The following is a 20,622-nucleotide window of genomic DNA, read 5'->3' as shown; positions in this document are numbered from 1 at the left end:
CTTGGAAAAAACTAAGAAAGTAGAGGAAGAAGAAGATTGCCTCTGCTGAGAAGATCTCCAACTTTAATTTGGAGGGTTTTCGCGGGATCTTTTCAATAATATGTAGTCAGCTTTTTATTAAAACCCTCGCACGATTTTCACAGGCAAATCCTCACAGAAGATCCGAATCCCCTGCCAGGACTGAGGTTAGCAAGATCTTTTTATGAATTAACGAAACTAAGTTATATGCTGACTTGAGTGTCACTCATCTATTCATGTTTGGCTGTTCGGCCTCGTATATCCTCATTTTTTATTTTGTGTTTTTTTTTTTCACGGTATTTGATTGTGTTCTTTCTTCTTCTTTTTATTTTTGTTATCTTATTTGCTAGTACATAGGAAGAACTCCTTCAGCTTCTTTGTTGTCATTTCAAACCAAGGTCCAAATGTTTAGCTACCAATGAATTCTTAACAACTTAAAAATTATATCTAGTAGTCACCATATGGTGAAGCTTTTATCCAATGGTTGGGACCCCTTTTGAAAATTCATTTCGTTCAAGCATATCAAGTTGCAAAATACTAGGAACCCGTTTCTGAAAAATGGCAAATAAATGACCAGAAATTGGCATTCTCAATCAGCTATCCCACAAAGTCTACATGTATTGTATTTCTGTCTAAATATATTGACCGGCGACTGCTACATAACCGTAAGATTTGTCTGTTTTAGTATTTGACCCTCATTGTGCAAAAAAATGCATTGGAATGGAGAACAGGGTTGGAGACAGAATCACCTAACTAACCCTAAATAAAGAGATCACCGCGTTTTTTTGGTTGATATGGATGTTTGTCAATATATTTTGATTTTGCTCTCTTGTGTGGATTAGGTCGCTTATTTTTCCTGCATTAGCTTCACTTGGTGGGTTGTAATATCATCATAGTAATTGATATATTTCTTGCCAACTTTGACCAAATTAACAAAAACCTAAAACGATCAAATCTCATTGGACAAATTTTAAGTTGCATGCATGGCATGGACAACTCATCCTAACCAAAACCAAACCTATTAATAGTAAAAAACAGGTTACAAACAGCAAATCCATCCCCAAATAGAGCAGGGAACCTGTATTTTTGCTTTCTCCGATCAAAACACCCTTTCCAAACCCCCCACAAATATGATCTCTTCTATCGATTGAAAAAAAAAAAAAAACCCTAAAAAGGTAAAAAAAGAACTCCCTTGTCAAACAAATAAACCCTCCTATTTCTTCTCCCTCCTTGAACAAATCATTCCACCCTCGATCTCTATCTCTACCGAAGCGGTTCTAGAGGCGGAGGAAGAGAGACGAAGTGACGCGACGATGGTGAACTCGCCATTCCTGAACCAAACAAAGACAACCCAATTACAAGGTCGTAAACCGGGCGAAAGCTTCCATTGTTACCAGATAACCATACTCATTGGCGAGCATACCGGTATCTGGCAAGAAGTAAACCCTGTATCTCATGCCCTCCCTACCTTCATTACCCAGCTAATCATCATTACCTCGCTAACCCGCCTCCTCCTCCTCCTCACCAAGCCCCTCCGGCAGCCCCGCATTGTTGCCGAAATCCTTGTAAGTAAAACGATTTCCGAAATTGCAAAATCCTTGTACGACTTTTCGTTGATCTAATAACACTTTCACAAGAAATTTGCATTTCAATGTGCAATATATGTTATAAATCCCTTTTTTTGGTTTATCCATGGAAACTTGATGTTATGAACCAATTTTTTTATTTGGCAACATGACGTTATAAACCCTATTATGGATTTTGCTAATGCTTTCTTTGGATAATTGTCCAGACAACAGAAGTAAATCTCATTTATGTATGTTCATGATCCAGGAGTCTTACCTGGGAAGAACGAACAATATATGTCAAAACCCACATTTTCCTCCTCCATTACCGTGTGGATGTGAGGGTAGGATACATCGAGAAATCACTGGATCGAGAAATGCACTGGTATCGGTGATTCAACCATATATCTGTTGATATCGAATCGGATGTCCAAAAATTGGTTATCTAACGGCCTTTATTTAAAATTATGACCAACAATAATTAAATTCTGTGTAAACTTCTTGTCCAGTCTAATGTCTAATCTCTTCGATCAAAAGTAACATCGAATTCACTGACATAAATTTTCTGTACTATCATTGTCGAATTGGTTTCATAGATTTGGTTATGTACTTATTTCACAATGTATTCCCATGCCGGAAATCTATTAGAGCATCCTCATCAGACTCTTTAAATTTTGGACCAAATTATACCTTAAAAACCCACTTTATTACTTTAGCTAGTCATTTTTACAATGTTCACAGCATCAGACTCTTTAGTCATTTTTACAATGTTCACTGCATCAGACTCTTTACTCTCACTCTCTTCTGATCATTTTATCCTAAATGGTCATAATGATTTTTTGGCTTTAAGGCTATTCAATGAGCACCCTAAGAGAGTCCTAATTTATACGAGAGCCCTATCGATATTGGATTGGGCTAATTTTTTTAAGAAACCTATAAAAAAATATTTTAAGAATGACTTGTAGTTTGAATAATCTTTATAGAATCTATAATGGATCTAAATAAATATTAAACGTCGGATGAACAGTTTACATTTTACTGTTGCTGGAACAGGTTGATTGCTAAAACTAATATTTCATTTGGAAACGAGTGAACAGTGCCACGCTTTTCTTAACGAGACACTGTACAAACATTAAATTGACCGAGCCAATGACTGGGCTGATAAACATGTATACAGATGCTCTTAGGCCACAAAATGTACATATCTCCAATTGATCAACCAATTTTCTTCACTGCAGGCTGGTGCCTTGTTGGGTCCATCTGTCATGGGAAGGCTAAAGCAGCACTCGCAGTTTCTCGACGCTGTCTTCTCCATACCGAGCTTCATGGCCCTCGAAACAATGGGAAACATCGGCCTCATCTACTTCCTCTTCCTCATCGGCCTGGAAATGGACATGACAACAATCAACCGCGTCGGGAAAAAGCCGTTGGCCATAGCCAGCGCGGGCACCATTTTCCCCTTCTTGATCGGTGTAGCCTCCTACTACCTCCTCCTTCCGAATCTCAGAGACGATTTCCAACTGGGGTCAATCGTGTGGGGCACTTCCCTCACCATCACAAGCTTACCCGTCACCGCTCAAATCCTAGCAGAGCTCAAGCTTCTCTCCACTGACGTCGGAAAAACTACAATGTCTGCAGCCCTCGTCAATACAATCACTTCATGGGTCCTCGTAACGATAATGATGGCAATCGGCAGTGACTCGCACAAAGCCCCATGGGCATTGCTTAGCACACTTGGGTTTGTATTACTCTGCGTTTTCGTAATTCGTCCGATTACCATTTGGACAATTCGTCGAACTCAAAAGGGTGGTTCTTATAGTGAGGAGACAATCTGCATAATTTTGACGGCAGTTTTGGGATGTGGGCTGGCGACGGATCTTCTGGGGACTAGTTCGATGGTCGGGGCTTTCTTGTTCGGGATAGTGATTCCAAACGGGTTGCTTGGGCCTAGGTTCTTGGAGGTGCTCAAGGGCTTTGTGGAGGATCTTTTGATGCCCATTTTTTTCACGGTGAGTGGGATGAGGACGAATCTGGAGGCGGTTGCGGGTGGTTGTTCGTGGTATCATGTGGCGGGAGTCGTCGTCTTGGCTTGCCTGGGAAAGGTTGTGAGCACTGTTGTGGTTTCCTTAGTTTATGGGATGAGGATTACGGATGGCGTGGCTTTGGGTGTTCTTATGAATACCAAAGGAATTCTGGCTCTTATTGCTCTCAACGTCGGGCGTGACCGCGGGGTAACCTCTTTTTCTCTCTTGCTGAATCTTCCCCATATCCATGGCGCTACAATCAATCGATAAGCAACAATGTGCCTACAAGACCAAAATTCCAAATTAGATCGCATAACATTTCATGTATGAACAAAGATACTGTCTTATTTACGGAGATGCTGTAAACGACCTGTTTACAGAACCAACCAATCTCAGTCGTCTATTCGCGCAATCAATAGCTGAGATTCGTTTATGACCGGTCACAATTAACTCTTTTACGAAAAAGTTTCATTAACATCTTGACTATTTTTGGACGGTCACGATTGAGTGCTCCTCCGTAAAGAAGATTTTCTCATGAATAAATGTGTAATAATACTCCTACATTTTGCAGATGCTGGAAGACAAAGCATTTACAGTGATGTTCATTTCAATCATGGTGATGACAATGGCGACACAACCCTTGCTCAGCATCCTCTACAAGCCCAAAACGCAATTCCTCCCAAACAAGCACAGGGCCATCCAAAGACTCAAACCCGACGCGGAGCTCCGAATCCTTGCCTGTATCCACGAGCCCCACTCCGTCCCCGCCATCATCCGCCTCCTTGAAGCCTCCAACCCTTCCCGCCGCTACCCCATTGCCGTCTTCGCCCTCCGCCTCATCCAACTCACCGGCCACACCACCGCCCTCCTCATCATCCACGCCCCAACCAAGTCCGCCTCCGACCAAGAAAGTACTAATAGTAATAACCAAATACATGAAGCCTTTGAGCGCTTCGAGAAGGAGCACGGCGGAGTCTCGGTCCAGCCGCTGACAGCCGTGTCCCCTTACGGAACAATGCATGAGGACATATGTAGCATTGCCGAGGACAAGCGCGTGACCTTGATAATCCTCCCTTACCACAAGCGCCAGACGATCCACAACAAGATGGAAGAGGTCAATCACGCTTACAAGGACGTGAACAACAATGTTCTGGCCAATTCCCCTTGCTCCGTCGGAATCCTCGTCGATCGTGGCTTCACTGGTGGAGATGACGGCGGGGCACAGCACATCGCGATGTTGTTCATCGGCGGCGCGGATGACAGAGAGGCGCTGTGTTACGCTCGGAGAATGGCAGCCGGGAACCCCAACGTGACCCTGACGGTGGTTCGATTCGTGCAGAGAACAAGCGGGGTAGTGGAGCTAAAGCTTTCGGACTTGATCAATGACGAAGAGGATGATGAAGAGATTCATAAGAAGAAAATGACCGAGTCTCGTGCGGACGAAAGCTTTATCAGCGAATTCCGGGTCAGGACGATGGGAGACAAGTCGATCGTGTACTTGGAGAAGGCGGTGAGCAACGGGGCGGAGACGATAGAGATCTTGAGGGCGATGGGACAGGGGGGCGGTTACGATCTGTTCGTGGTGGGGAGAGGGACGGGGAAGTCGTCGTCGTCGTCATTGGTGACGGCGGGGATCGATGAGTGGAGTGAGTGTCGGGAGCTAGGGACGATTGGGGATCTTCTGGTGACGGCGGAGTTTTCGTCGACGGTGTCGGTGTTGGTGGTGCGACAATACGGTGGAGGAAGAGGAGGCGGCGGAGACGGGGTAATAACAATGAATAAGCCGCCGTCGTCGCTGCAGTTGTGATTCGATAATGTTTTCAGGAAAATGAATGACCAGTGTGCTGGTGTTTGGTCGTGGTCCGATAATATTTTCTAGATTTTTTTTTTTATTGTTTGGTGGACACGGTAAATCGCTAATCAAAATATTCCTGTTATATACAAATGAAAAAAAAAAATCTTATTTGTAGACCATTCCGTCAAAAAGGCTTTACGGAGGTCAATTGCCAAAAGCGTTTTAAGACGATTCGGATTGAAAATTAATTATAACCGATAACAATTAATTGTAAAGGACGAGGCAAAAGAAGAATAGGATCTACGTCTGATCCGAATTTGTAGAATACCAAACTCCTTTCCTAGCCAAGAGGTCTTTCACTTCGTTCAGTCTTCATTATATGTTCACATGATTTTTGCTTCTTTTTTTCTTCTTCTTTTCTTTTCCGTGATACATGTGCAATTCGATTTTGCATAGTTTGTCAAAATTTGATCTAACAATCTATAAGCGAGAAGTTCTAGTGCAAATTTTGTCAAAATTCAACCAAACAAACAATAATCAGAAAGCTATTTTTAATATTCTATTAAAATTTAATTTTATATGTGCCCCGACTGTTAGTATACATAAGTTTGAGCACTTTTCAAAACTTGCCACAAGTACATAATGGGTGGCCCCATGTGAGTATTGTCATACTCATGAAACTTTAACAAAACAACCGTCAATAATCAGATTCCATTTCTGTTGCAAGAAAAAATAAAATGAAATTTTCCAATGATATATTAATTTTTAAAAAAAAATTAATAAATGACCCATTAGAGCAAGTGCATCAGTTGAGGTAAAAAGACTTTTGAGCTATGTTGGAGAGAAAAAACACAAAAAGGTAGAAAAGGATTTATGAATAGTAGTTTTTTTTTTTGTGAAGATGTCAAAGTATCATTTCATAACGCCATCCGGCAACGATTACATCAAAAGACAGGAATGAAACCAAAGCAACCAAAGCTGCTAACAATTGAAATGAGCAAAGGCTTTCAAGGGCCACCGGCTCGCAGACACACCTGCCAAAGCAGACCCGACACCTTCGGGACGGGACTATGAATCCTATCAACGATTAGCAACAGAGCATCCCTACGATACCCAGCTCAAACCATAACACAATCCAACACAGATGTAATCAAGAAAACTAACCAAAAAAAAAAACAGCTAATCTGGGCTCAAAGTTCCACCCAAAACAACCACCGATTCTTCTCGCCTTGTTGGATCGGGATGAACCAAGAACAAACCAGCCGCTTCTCCGGAGTGAGAACCAAGCTCCATCGCCGGCCGCCTGCAGTTTAAGAGCTTTATTGCGTCGGAGGGGGCCAAAAACCACCCGAGTTCAACCCTTCGTCAGATTTACTCCAGAGGCCACTCATCAGACGGCAGAGGAAGGAAAGTGATGGAGGTGAAGGTGAGCGAAGGGCCGAAGGGAGGTAGATGGAAAAAGTGGAGAGGATGGACGATGGGAGGAGGGGATGGACGGTGGTGAGGGGCCACAATCTGGTGGAGGAGGCTAGAGGTAGGTCGCCGGGAGGTTGAAAAGGGGTGGCCGGCTAGTACGGAACCGGGCGGGGGTGAGGTGCTAGGGCGGCAACCCCACCCCCAAAACATCAATCAGAAAAGAAGGGGGGAGAGGGAGGTAATGGAGGAAGAGATTTGAGATGGGAAGGTGGGGATAGAGAGGGGCGGCGGCAGAGGAAAAGAAAACCTAGGTGAAAAAACTCTCTATTCTAGAGAGAGAAAGAGGAGACGCACTGCTCCTAGAGAAATAGTAGTTCGGTACTTTTAACTCACCATTGTTCAAAAATCAGCCAATAATTTATTGTTTCTTTCTCTCACTCCTCCCTCCTCCCTCTCTGTTCTTGATTTGTGGGGTTTTTAGTTTGAAAATAAAGGATAAAGAAAAAGAGTGAAAATGTATATTTTAATAGGTATTAGGTAAAATAGATAATGTTAGTGTAGTTGTAAAAGAAAAAGTTGATAGGTAAATTAAAATTGTGAACTATTCACAAGGTAGTGTAGCTACCTATTGGTGTACATGCTCTTAGGATTTTATGGCGACACCACCCAGATAATTTTCCAATGCTTATAGCACCTGAAAGTTGCGTACAATGTTATGGGGTCCTCTCTAGTAACTATCCTAGACAGTCCAATATTTTTCACAATGCAGGGATCTGCGTGAAAATATGTTTGTAGGACACACACTCGTGAGACAAGTCCAGCAACTGTCCGGAACAATTATTGAAAAGGATCCACTCACGATTAAAAAATAAAAGGCAATCCATTAGAATCGGTTGTGAAGTTGGCATTGCTTTCGGCAATGAAATATGTGAAAAACAAGTTAAGGAACTTAAGGAAAGAAAACGAAAAGAAAGGAAAGGAAAAGAGAAGGGAAATTAGAGGAAAATGTGAGGAAAAAGTTACTATTCACTCAACTTGAAAATTTTATTTTCTTCTCTCTTTCTCTTTCAACCAAACAATAGAAAAGAATTTTTTAAAATTTTTCTTTGTTTTCCTTAAGTTCCAAATAGAGCCAAATCTTTCCTACTGGACCACCGAAAAACACAAGCACACACAGGGGCACTTCTATTTCTCCTTTTCCTCTTTTCTCTGCTGCTCTCGGCTCTCTTAAAAGCTTTCAATTCCAAGAGAAACTAACACAAAGCATGTGCAAGTCATGTGCTCTTAAAACGAAAGTGTAGAAACTTCTGTCCATTTTTTTTTTTGATCCGCAACTTCTGTCCATTTAACTAGCCCCCAAAAATCCAACATACTGAAAAAGATGTAATTGATGTTATCAACAAAACGACTATAATGCAACGATTTCAAAATACAAAACCACGTCGAATGAAATTGTAGAAGCTTGTGTAGTAAATTCTTTTTGTCTGAGAGATGGAAAAAAATTACTAGCATAATGCCTTTCGATATCTTTTAGGTATTAGTACGATGTTTTTGTTCTTAATTTATAATAATTGGTAAAAGTATTAATGTTTATGAATGACCCCCACGCCTGAACTTCCGGAGTAGCCACTGAACAAAATTAAATTCTAATGCCATCTACTCCGAACGGTGAGGCCCACACACACCGTGTGAGCTCTACATATATGTGAGGGGTTGTGAATGATATTGTGTTTTGATGGTTGTGTATAGCTAGACTTTTTGTTGACTCTTTTATTTTTATACACACACACACACACACACACACACATATATATATACACATATACACCACGGATTAAGTGAGGGATCCCTCACTTTGTTAAAATGCGGGACTTTCATTTTCCGATCAAATTTTGAAAATCCGAACCATTCAATGTGTGCAGAACGTGATTTTAAGGGTTCTCGCGATAAATCAGTAAAAAAAAAGACCAGGAAGGGCTTCAACCGAGCAGTTTTTTTTGAACCATTCAATGAAAACTGCTCGGATGAAGCCCTTCCCGGTCATTTTTTTTGCTGATTTTTGGCGGGGACCCTTAAAATCACGTTCTGATCACTTTGAGCGGCTCGGATCATCAAAATTCAATCGGGAAGGGAGTCCCGCATTTTAATAAAACGCGGGATCCCTTATCGGAACCTGACTGTATACATATATGTATGTATGTATATATATATATATATATATATAGAGAGAGAGAGACAGAGAGAGAGAGAGAGAAAGAGAGAGACATAGAGAGAGAAAGAGAGAGAGAAAGAGAGAGAGAGAGAGAGAGAGAGAGAGAGAGATGGTTTCAAGTCAGGTCTCCCAGATGGGAGCTTTGGTCCGGACCTAGCGTGTAACTCTAACGGCTTGGAAATAAAACTCCATCTCGCGGGTAATACAAGAGAACGAGTCGGGTATTTCGGATTACCCACTCTCGGATCCACCCCTTTCCCTTCCCATTTCGCATAGAGAGACAGATGCGTAAAGAGAAAGAAAGAGAGAGAGAAGAGGTGATTTCTAGAATGGTGACGAAGAGGCAATTGAAGAACAACGACACTCAAGGTACCTTCTCTCTCTCGAACTTGATCGAACTCTCTCTCCAACTCGATCGATTTTTAGGGTTTCAATGAAATCAAACAGTTTAAAGTTTCTTTTGCTTCGAACAGTTTAGGTTTCTCTCGATCTCTCTAATCGAAATCAGTGGTGAAGGAGAGATCGAGAGAAACCTAAACTATTCGAAGCAAAAGATATCCTAAACTGTTCAATTTCATTGAAACCCTAAAAATCGATCAAGTTAGAGAGAGGGTTCGATCGAGTTCGAGAGAGAGAAGGTACCTTGAGTGGTCGTCGTTTTTCAATCGCCTCTTCGTCGCCGTTCTGGAAATTGCCTCTTCTCTCTTTCTTTCTCTCTACGCGTCTGTCGTGTCTCTACGCGAAATGGGAAAGGGGTGGTTCTGAGCGTGAGTAATCCGAAATACCCGACCTGTCCTTTTGTTTTACCCGCGAGATGGAGTTTTATTTCCAAGCCATTGGAGTTACATGCGAGGTCTTGACCAAAGCTCCCATCCGGGAGATCTGACTTGAAACCGACTGGTATACATATACATATACACATTCTGGATCCCCTGAGAGATCCCGGATGGAGTGCTTAGTGCGGGACTTGGCCCAGGCTGGATTAGAAAGTGGGAGCTCACAGGTTATAAGGGAAAAATGGGTCGGGTTTAAACAAAACCCTCCAGAAAAATCCGGACTTGATAAGCCTCGAATAGTGTAAATTGATAGGCTTATCCTCCTCCGTTTTGTCACACTTGCATGCATATTCGTCCGTTTTTGTTTGATATTGCGCGCAAGGGTGTTTTTGTTGTTCGACAGATAATTGGTGTAATTATGGGCGGTTCCACGGCTTCCAATAATCCCCGGAGGAGTTCGGATGTGCTAGATGTTCTTGAGGAACCTCGAGAGGTCATTTCGAGTTCCAAACAAAGTGTCTGCTTCGTTTGCTTCGACATATGGAATAACGCCCCAAACGTAGGGCTTAATACGTCAGTTGAAGCATGATAATCCGGAAATCCGGGATCGTACCCAAGGGAATAATTACTAAGGCTTTTCTGGATTTGTAGATGCAAGCGAGGGCTTTCGGCTTTTAGACAGCCAACTTGGTTTTACGTGTGTAGTGGAAAGTAAAAGGGGCTAAATTGAAACGCGAATAAACTACGATAAAAGATAGGTTAGGTCTAGGAATTACTAACACTCACGACTCAAGTTAAAACTGCATTTCTCACCCGATTATGCGGTTCAGGATACACAGTCAAGGTTCCCAAACCGGAAAATAGAATGGTTCGATTACCAAGCTAGCTGTAGAATTTATTTAGCAAATGCCTCGTGCGTCAGAGCTCCAAGTATCATGTGTGATAGGTAGGCGATGCTCCTACCTACACATGATCAAGGAGATTAACACCTTAGCGATTTAACAAATAAATCCGAACACCACATTGATTTCCGAACCAAAAGTTTAAACTTTATGGTGAAAAATATAATTCTACTTGAGCCATGAGGTACTAATCACCCCATGACCTAACCTTGGTAAACTACTCGCACATATCTATTGAGATAGGAGCAAGCGAAAATCTACTTAACATGATTGAATTAACAACACTAAAAGAAAATCGGATTAAAAGATAGATCGGAAGATTCACTACAACTTTAATAAAGATGACAATATCAAAAACTAATTAATGAAGACAGAAAATAAAGATTCAAGCTAAAAAATTAAAGAACATTCAAGAACAACTCAAATCTAGATCTAGATCTACCATGATGTAATCAAATCTATCCTAATCTACTTCTTGGTACGCCCCCGCATATTCTTCAAGAGATGCTTCAAAATTACCCTCTGAGGCTCTCGGTATCGATAGACTTTATTAACTTCAATCGATGCCGAACAAGTTATTTGATCCTTGTTGATTGCCCTTGAAACCATCTCGGTACCGATGAGAATAATAACTTGGTACCAATACCGAAGGCCATAAGTTGCTGAGATAAGACTTCGGTACCGATAGGCAAAAATAAGTGGTATCAATACCGAATGTGTTAGGGGCTGTCACTTTGAAAGGTGTTCGGTACCGATGGACTAAATTGCTTGGTATCGGTACCGAATGGCCTATCTCCAGCACTTGACTTTGTTCTTCTGCTTTGGCCTTGCCTCGCCCTAGCGAGCCGTCGGGTTGCCTTCGTCTTGTGATATGCCTTAGACCTTAAACTCCTACTATTTGGTAAATTCCTACAAAACAAAACTGGAAAACCTTGCAAGCAAAAGCAGTTAAAACAACTAAATTAATGGCAGAAATAATTAAAACTAGTCAACTAGCGCACCCTTAATGTCATTGTCGGGTGCTTATCAGTGTCCAAGGCAATGGAGGAAGACTTGGAGCAGCCCGAGGACCAAAAGTCTGCAGCAAAGCAGCTGCCCAGTCCAGAGAGCACCGGGATCGATCCCCAATCCAGCAGCCAAATCCAGTGCCTCAGGGATCGATCCCTCACTCCTGCGCGGGCATTTTAAGGGCATTTTTGTAAATCTTTTGTAAAGGGGGTATATATACCAGCCTTAGTCTGAATGTAGGGCATCTTTATCTTTTACACTTTCTCTCTCTACCTCCATTAATGGAGCTCCCACATCTTTCTTTATTTATGCTTTAAGCAAAGTTTTTAGGTATGATCCATTTACTTTCGAAGCATTTCACCTTCATTAAAGTTGTAAGGAATCTCATCCTCTTCGAGGATCTTGTGTTTATTTCGAATTTACTCAATGTTTGGTATTTTCCTTAAGTTTACTTGCTCATTTTGTTGCCCCTTTCAATATGAGTGAGTAGTGTGGTAAGGTTAGGTTGTGGGATGGTTAACATCCCGTAACCAAGGATGCGGCTTGTTCTTCTCTTGTAAAATCTCATTTTCTAGCTTAAACATGGCTTAGGACTAATTTTATGTATCAAAACTTAGAGGTGTTAATCTCTTTGATCAAATGTAGGGAAGGGCTAAGTTATTTGCCACATTTGATGCTTGGAGCTATGTCCCTCTTTGTGTTTGTCAAAATGAACCAAAAGAGCCCTAGTCATGTTTAGCACCTTTGTTAAGAAGAGAAGAATTGAGTTTATCCTTAAGTTATGGGTGTTAATTATCCCTAAATCTAATCTTTAGTTTAATCTCTTGTTAAAAAGCAGTAGTTAGGTTAAGTAGCCAGTTAACTAAATCCTTCAGTTGGCCTATTCAACGCCGAAGTTTGGTTGGCGGTCCTAACGCTAAAATCTCTATGCAAGCTAATTTCCGAAACAAGTTATGGATGCGTTCCCTGTGGATTCGATCCTGGACTTCAGGGAATTATTATGCTTTCAACCGACTTAGCCCTACGCTTGGGGCATTCTTATTCTAATACACATTATGGTCGCAAGCAGGACTCCCCCACTCAACCCTACGCAGAAGACGAAAATCGAAAAACAACGAAGGAGGTGTAGAAGATCTGGGGAAGAGGAAGACCGAACAAGGTATCTCTCTCGATATCAATCGATCATAGAAAGGGTTAGGGTTTGATTTTGTTTTGAGAAACTCAAAAATTAGAAAAGGTTTTCGATTTCGTTCCATTTCGATTTCAACAAGGTCTTGATCTCTCTCTCTTTCTCTCTCTCTCGTCCTGTGTCTCTCTCGATTTCGGTTTCATTCGATTAGGGTTAGATTTCGTTTTAGAAAAATTAGGATTTTTTGTAGTTCGATTTAGGGCTTTGAACAAGTTTTTTTCTGCGTTTTTCTGGGAGATTGATTTAGGGCTTCGAAAGGCTTACGTCTTCATTTGTGAAACAAAGAAACTGACCGACGATTTCATTTGGCCTAGGGCTTGATTTCGATTTCGGTTACGTTTTGACAAATCGAAAAAATTTAGATAATACGAAATCTATTTTTTTATAAACAATTTTTTTGGCTAATTTCTAAATGTCTTGCTGTTCAAGTTCTCATTTCGTTATTTTGAAGGTCATATGTGTAGAACTTTTTGATTTTTTTGATTTTCTTAGCTCTTCGCATTTTATTAAGGTTATAACTTGTGTTGTAGGAGGTCAAGTTTCTATACTCCAATATGCTTCACAGTTCACACACTTGAGGAACTCTTTCCTAACTAGGACACGCATCACAAAAAACACAAGTTAACTTGAAATCCAACAATGAAAGTAGCTAGAGCAGTGCAAATTTGTGTATTATCCTCCTTTAGACTTAACAATAGTAGTGTTACTGTGTTGCATTTCATTTTCTATCTTTTATCCAAATATTCATGAGATATAGACACATAGTGATTTCCCTTGTAGATTACAAAGTACCAAACGGTGATCAGTACATACATAGATGTTTGGTGCATCTCCCACGTATCGTGTTCTACACTTATTTAAGACATTGTCTCATTCATCTGTTTTCACCACCACTAGAACTGCACTTAACTTCAAGTTTCATACATTTTTGCAGATATTTGCGAGCCCAATATACGAGTACTTGGACACAAGATACGGCATCAAGGGAAGTGCACTGGCTTTCCTCTTCAACAAAAAATTGTGTGCTAAGTAGCAGTTCTTTTGCTGGTTGAAGGAACATCACCCCCTCTCGTGACAATATTAGGCTACTTAATGCTTGGGATTTGCCTAAGGGCTGACTGTTCTTTTTAGCTTCTCCTGCATTGGGTCCAAGGCAATCCCCTTGCCCTGGCTTCTTCTTGGTTTTCCATGTACCAAAAAAAGAAAAAAAAATAAACCGCAACCATGTAATGTCGAGACCACTCCGCTCATTGTATTTAACCATGCAATTGTGTGTTTTGGTTCATTTGACAGTTGCTGCAATAAAATGGGAGTTATGTAGCTTTTGGAGTTGATGTAGCTTCGTTTAGTCAATAAGGCAGTTTTTTGGTTCTTTAGAATAAAGCTGGAATGGACAGGTAGTTATGTGTGAATCTATTTGGCATACAGAACCTACAATATACAGAATAGCCTCAAGGTTAGTTGGTCCTAACCTTGAGTGTGTGGAGCAAAACCACCCACCAACTAAACTAACCTTGAGGCTATTCTGTATTTAGTGGAGCCGTCGGGGGTGCCGTAGTGCATCCCAGCACGTGTAGTGAAACTAAACTACAGCGTTTTGATGTCTTCAGTTCAGCCGTTGCACCATTCTCTCAATAGGTAGTAACCAAGTCAAATGGAATATCATGCGTTAATTTATTGTATCATGGACGAGTATTTTCTACTCCAATTGACGAGATTGAAATCATCTCAAGAATGAAACTCGATCAATGGCTACACGAGAGTTGGGGCTGAATGGAAGACATCAAAATGCTGTAGTTTAGTTGCTCTACACGCTGTAGTGCGGGAATACACCCAAGTCCGCCTGTAGATGGGTTAATGTGAAAAAAGGAAAAGACTTGTAATTAACATCTTAATAAACTTGACGTGCACTATCTTGAAGCTAGCCATCAACTTTTAGCATTGACTCTCTTATTGTTATTGTTATCATTACTATGATTATTGGTTACACCTCCAACGGGAATGGAAACCGAGTGTTTCAATAGAGGTACGAGAAAGGGTTGGGGGCAATGAAGTAGGTGAAGTGGTTGGATTTTGCGAGCTGTCCCAACCACTGCTGGATGTGATTCCAAGAGCCGAACGAGAATGAATACCACACAGAAGAGTCAAGACCAGGCTCCCTAATAGATAAAGAGATTCGTCGTTCCCGACTCTGCTTCACCTGAATTGTTATTTTGGTAAAAGGAGCACAAAACCCTGTTATGTTGGCCACATAGTCAAGGATGATCTTAGCTTCCACATTCCTAATTAAAAGCTCTTAAATATAGCATGTCCTGTTATAGAAATGGTTTGGTAAAAAACAGAGCTGGTAAGTGTTCTCAAGTGAAATGAACGAGAACCGCACAAGAAAAAATTCCGGCAAATAAGATGGCCAACCATACATTTCTATTCTGGACATTTTGGATGCAGTCTCATTTTGTCAAGAAATTCTCTTCGTCATCTCGTTCTCTATCTGTTAAGACATTCCGTCAATGATTGACCTAAATATCTTCTCTGTTATTGCAAGAAACAGGAAGTGGCCGCGGCAGCTAGGGTGGCGGCAGCCCTAGCGAGACACCGCGGGGGCGGGGAGGAGGGGTAAAAAGAAGAAAAAGGAAGGAGAAGATAGATACATTTCGTTATGGAAAACACAAGTGAGCTTTTGGAATATTTGAACAGAACCGTTCCTTGTTATGCTGGTATGATATACAATGACAATGGGATGTGGAAAGGGACAAACCCATTGGTTAATACTCTCCCTCTCTTCATTATCCAGCTTACCATTGTCATCCTCGTCACTCGCCTCTTCCTCCTCGTCTTCGAACCTCTCCAGCAGCCTCGGTTTATTGCCGAAGTTATTGTAAGTTTGTTACCATTATCTTCTTTCCGTGAAATTAAGAATCTTTCTCTTGTTTATTGATCAAGCGATCTATATTACTCGTGTTATTTGATGAATGATAAACATATGAACACTAAATGTAACTGGAGATTAGTTCCGGTATTGGACGCCCCAGTTCAAAAGGAAAGGACAGGAAATATGCAACGGTATCAAACATATGTAGAATGTTTTAACAATTGGAGCAATAACTCTAAATGTAGGGTGCGCTAGTTCATGATCCGAGTCTTTACGTGTATTCCTGTTATCTGTCTTATTGAATAAGAGAAATTTTAATGCAATTTTTCTTTAGTTACATGGATATATTTTCGTGTTGGTGTGATGATATGAGCGCTGGAGTACCTAGTGAATACATTGAAAGGTGAATACAATCGGGAATTGAAGTACACGAAACAAAATCTGTTAATTTTTGTGCATGGAATCATCTATTCATAATCACAATCTTTGGTAGTACCAAGCAAAAGCAGAATAACGGTGAAGAATTAGTATGTCAATACCAACGAAGGAGTTGCGAAATGTTTTAGTAGATTACAAGAAAATGACAGCTAACAATTCAATTGAAAAGTTCAATATTTCAAAAATGAGGATAAAATACAAGCCACAAATTAAGCATAGCTAACGTTTGGAAAAGTTCAAGCATACTTCTTCCACGAATTCGATTACTTTTTCCTCATGAAATTAGAAATCGTTGCTTGTTGCAGGGAGGTATGTCGTTGGGTCCATCTGGGCTGGGGAGATTCGACATTTTCACCAATGAGTTGTTTCCTGTCGGTAGTTTCTTGGTGTTGGATCCAATGGCACACTTTGCTCTCATACACTATGCTTTCCTGTTGGGGCTTGAAATGGACCTGCCAACAATTCGGTGCACCGGACAAAAAGCCCTAACCGTTGCCATTGCCGGATTTATTCTTCCTCTTGCAATGGGTTCCGGCTTATTCTTCTTGTTTGGAGCGCATACTGACTCCAAGGTAGTGTTGGGATTAAAATTCTAAGGGCAAAATCTGAATAACCCCTTGTCGTATCGTATACCCGTATCATCTTTGTGGTTTTGGACTAAACTGCAACTCTTAATTCCATTAGCGTTGCGTGCAAAATAACCTAAATGCCCTCGTTATCTTCTTATGTTATTGTTTCTCTCTCTCTCTCTCTTATACACAACATTTTTGATTGAACACATTTCTATTTCAACCAAGCTACTTGCCAATTTCTTAAAGCTAATTTCAAGATTTAAATGCAGTATTTGCACTTGAAAATAGTACTATTCAAACACTCCTTGCATTTTATTTCGTGTGTGATCGTAATGATTGAATGCCTAAATCCTAACAGGTAGGCTTCATGTTCTGGGCCAGCGCCCTCACCGTCACGGGCTCCTCTGTCCTCCCTCATCTCCTTGAAACCCTAAAGATCCTCCACACAGAGACCGGAAAAACCGCCTTATCGTCTTCCCTAATCAATGACATTTGCTCATGGGTCCTACTAGCCCTATCAATCTCAGTATCGGGAAAAATGGGTGCCACCCACTGGTCTATGCTGTCAACCGCTGCCTTCCTCCTCTTCTGCATCTACTACCTCCGCCCATCCCTCTCCTGGTTGATTCATCGAAAACCCGAAGGGCATCCCCACAGTGAGTTCCACCTCTGCTGCTTCTTGGCCATCGGGGTGGGGCTCTGTGGGGTCCTCACCGATGCCTGCGGGACCCACCCGGTGATCGGGGCTTTCGTGTTTGGTATGTCGATGCCAAAAGGAGAAGTTGAGTCGAGTATAGTGGATAGGGTTGAAGGATTTGTTTCGGGGATTCTGATGCCTGTTTTCTTCGCAGCTGTCGGGCATAGGGTCGATGTTTATGGGATTGCTAACGGTTTGCCATGGGCAATGGTGGGGTTGGTGGTTGTTTTAGCCTGTTTGGCTAAGGTTTTGAGCACTGTGTTTGCTGGGTATTTGTGTGGTATGAAGTGTAAGGAAGCAGTAACTCTTGGAGTGGTTATGAACACCAAAAGCCTGTTGGCGTTATTGATTCTTGAAGTTGGTATAGAGCAGAAGGTATTCTCACTTGTCTTGCTAATTTGTTTACTAAAGCTAATTAGTAGTATTGACCAAATTTCACTTTTGATATTTGCCATCTTATCATCACATGCTTGCCTACACTTGCTGATAACGATCCACATTGCGTATTTTTCTGCAGGCTCTAACAACCCAGACTTATACGGTAATGGTGGTTGCGGTGTTGGTAATGACAATGATCGTTACGCCCATCATTTTAGCAACTCAACGTGAGAGTAGCTTTGTGATGTACAAGCGAAGGACCATTCAGAAATCAAGACCAAACGAGGACCTCCGTGTCCTCGCATGTGTCCATGGACAACACAACCTTCCAGCCATTATCAACCTCCTCGAAGGTACGTACCGACCTAGTTTTCATTATTACCTAGTCATCAACTCCCGGTGCTATTTCAGGACCAATATGTTGAAGACCTTTTTCAAAGAACTCATTTGGTTGACAGGCTTTTACAATAGTTTTTCATGATTATTCTGGAAAAGAACCTGTTTTTCAAAGGCAGGAAAAGTTGTTTCCAACTCTTCATAAATACTATACTCCCTCCGCCCCCACGAAGATTGTTCATTTTCACTAACTAGACCTCCCCAAAAAGAATCTATAATGTGTATTTTAAAATATTCGGTACTACAAAATTATAAGAAGTTATAGATAATTTTCTGAGAGATGCGAATACTAAAAAATGGACATTCGTTATGGGACAAAGGGAGTAAAAATTAAGAAAAGGTAGAATTTGTGTTTTTAGATATAGTTTTTTGGGAAAAGAAGTGTTGACTACGGGACGACAACTGCTCAAGGAAATATGTTAAGCCTCCTATTTCCCTCCTTTCCTTCTGTATTATTTTCCTCTTTTGGCTGATAAAAACAAAAAACAAAAACAAAACAAACCTTCTTGAAGCCTTAAACGCCACCAGAGATTCCCACATTCACGTCTTCGCCCTCCAGTTGATTGAGCTCATAGGCCGCGCCTCTGCCATCCGTGTCGTTCAGCAGTCAAGCAAGACTCTGTCGAGAAACCTCGGTAACCCAGAGACAGATCAAATCGTTGCAACCTTGGAGAATTACGGGCGAAGGAACGACTTCGTCTCTGTGCATCAGCTCCTTGTGCGGTCCGCCTACTCCACGATGGACGAAGAGATTTGTAGTATCGCAGAAGAGAAGCGCGCAGCGTTCATAATCCTCCCTTTTCATAAGCGACAAGGTATTGTTTGGGCACCTTCCTAACATCATTTTTTCCAAGGCTTTGTGCATGATTGGTGGGGGATATCTTCCTTTAGCAATGATGTACTAATTTTTTTGAAACACTCATTATCGCATCGTTCTTTCCTTTTGAGGTAATAATTTTCTTTTTGCTGATAAAAAAACAAGGTATTGTTGGTGAGATATTGGAGGAAACCAACCTCGCTATTCGGGATGTTAATGAGAATGTGCTAGCAAGCGCACCTTGCTCCGTGGGTATACTCATCAACCGAGGCCTCGCCCACACCGCCAACCTTGCTAGCCGCGTCGTGATGCTATACTTTGGTGGCCCTGATGATAGAGAGGCATTATCTCTTGCATGGAGGATAGCTAAAAACCCTGACGTCACCCTAAGCGTGGTGAGGTTTCTTCCTACTGGAAAATCCTTAGCTTCCATATTGGAGCCTATGGATTTTATGAGCAGACCGCATGAAGTTGTGGCCGTGAACATAGAAAGAGAAAGAGAGAGGCAACTTGATGATGCTTATCTTGACAAGTTCCGTACCGCGATGGAGACTAATACATCGACACAATACGTGGAAATGTCGCTCGAGAATGAGGAAGAAACTGTTACGGCTATTAAATCGATGGATCGGTGTCATGATCTATTCATAGTAGGAAGAGGGGGAGGAGCGACGTCACCCTTGACTGCGGGGTTGGCCGACTGGTGTGACTGCCCTGAACTTGGGGCTGTAGGGGATATTTTGATCACCTCAGAACACTCGTCTGCATTTGCGGTGTTGGTGGTGCAACAATATGGGATGTTGGGACCAAGACAGAGTGTAGATCGTTCAGGTTCTACGACTAGCTCTTTAACTTACCGAGAGGATATCGGAAGCAGGGCCTGGTCGAGGCCATCGGTTGAAGAGGATGGTAGGATTGATTCCTTTTTTAGTCGCAGAACAGAGAATATTCATGATTACTGAATGGTGAGAGCCTCACTCTTGTAAATTTTCAGAACAGAGACTGTTCATGGTAGGCTCTCATTATTTCTGCTTTTCAATTTTCAACAAATTTTCTAGTCTCTACGGGATAAACATTTAGAAGTTGTTTTGAAATATTTGCAGGGTGAAAGGTTTGAAAGAGAGAAGATCATAAAAGAAGTAAAGAATTTTTCACGAACAAGAGATTATAAGAAATATGTTTGGATTAGTGTTTGAAATTTTTTTTGAAAAATAGTAGGGGTAATAAGTGGAGAGAGAGAGAAAAATGTTGAAAGTAGAAGGAATTTAGGGGGAATTTTTGAAAAATTCTTTTTGAATTGTAAAGAGAACAAGGCATAAAACTTGGTTAAGGGAATTGATGGGTTTTAAGAAGTTAGATCTCCAGCAATATCCCCAACTTTGAGATGAAATTTCTGTGCTAGAATCTATTCTAATATATAAAGGAAGAGCACCAGTTTGGTGTCTCCCTTTTTTGAAATCTTGTCATGTATTTTCATTTCCAAAAATATCCTTTAAACTTAAGTATTTCAACTATAAACAGTTTCTATACTTTGTAACTGCAAGGGT

The 20,622-nt window shown here is 41.3% G+C and overlaps 2 protein-coding genes and 1 long non-coding RNA gene across 4 annotated transcripts; all 3 read left to right on the top strand.

Annotated features, from left to right (window-relative positions):
* Window positions 1-691: 691 nt before the first annotated feature.
* Window positions 692-5,485, top strand: LOC131314095 (cation/H(+) antiporter 15-like). Its single transcript, XM_058342587.1, has 3 exons — window positions 692-1,583; window positions 2,822-3,814; window positions 4,179-5,485. Exons 1-3 carry the CDS (start codon window positions 1,332-1,334, stop codon window positions 5,412-5,414), a joined length of 2,481 nt encoding a protein of 826 aa, XP_058198570.1. The 5' UTR covers window positions 692-1,331; the 3' UTR covers window positions 5,415-5,485.
* A 7,313-nt stretch (window positions 5,486-12,798) lies between these two features.
* LOC131312415 (uncharacterized) lies at window positions 12,799-14,237 on the top strand. The gene is made up of 2 exons (XR_009195864.1): window positions 12,799-12,875; window positions 13,840-14,237. It is a non-coding gene; the product is annotated as an uncharacterized LOC131312415 (long non-coding RNA).
* Window positions 14,238-15,334: 1,097 nt separating this feature from the next.
* On the top strand, window positions 15,335-20,130 carry LOC131312414 (cation/H(+) antiporter 15-like). Of its 2 annotated transcripts, XM_058340135.1 has the most exons (6): window positions 15,337-15,783; window positions 16,521-16,787; window positions 17,146-17,859; window positions 18,002-18,215; window positions 18,771-19,073; window positions 19,241-20,129. In XM_058340135.1, the coding sequence occupies exons 1-6, from the start codon at window positions 15,565-15,567 to the stop codon at window positions 20,035-20,037; spliced, it is 2,514 nt and encodes an 837-aa protein (XP_058196118.1). In that variant the 5' UTR covers window positions 15,337-15,564; the 3' UTR covers window positions 20,038-20,129. The 2 variants fall into 2 exon arrangements, with proteins under 2 accessions (XP_058196119.1, XP_058196118.1); XM_058340136.1 differs by lacking the exon at window positions 16,521-16,787 and having other exon boundaries at window positions 15,335-15,783; window positions 19,241-20,130.
* Window positions 20,131-20,622: the final 492 nt, after the last annotated feature.

This window comes from Rhododendron vialii, chromosome 13a (assembly GCF_030253575.1).
Source record: "Rhododendron vialii isolate Sample 1 chromosome 13a, ASM3025357v1".
Classification (NCBI taxonomy): Eukaryota; Viridiplantae; Streptophyta; class Magnoliopsida; order Ericales; family Ericaceae; genus Rhododendron; species Rhododendron vialii.
The sequence above is the reverse complement of the archived record's forward strand: the minus strand, read 5'-3'. Positions and strand labels throughout refer to the sequence as shown.

Bases quoted from the DNA above. Each gene is read 5' to 3' on its own strand.
- LOC131314095 (XM_058342587.1), top strand. From the start codon at position 1,332: ATGGTGAACTCGCCATTCCTGAACCAAACAAAGACAACCCAATTACAA. The intron at 1,584-2,821 runs GTAAGTAAAACG...TCTTCACTGCAG, and splicing joins GCATTGTTGCCGAAATCCTT to GCTGGTGCCTTGTTGGGTCC. The intron at 3,815-4,178 runs GTAACCTCTTTT...TACATTTTGCAG, and splicing joins ACGTCGGGCGTGACCGCGGG to ATGCTGGAAGACAAAGCATT.
- LOC131312414 (XM_058340135.1), top strand. From the start codon at position 15,565: ATGGAAAACACAAGTGAGCTTTTGGAATATTTGAACAGAACCGTTCCT. The intron at 17,860-18,001 runs GTATTCTCACTT...ATTTTTCTGCAG, and splicing joins AAGTTGGTATAGAGCAGAAG to GCTCTAACAACCCAGACTTA. The intron at 19,074-19,240 runs GTATTGTTTGGG...TAAAAAAACAAG, and splicing joins CCCTTTTCATAAGCGACAAG to GTATTGTTGGTGAGATATTG.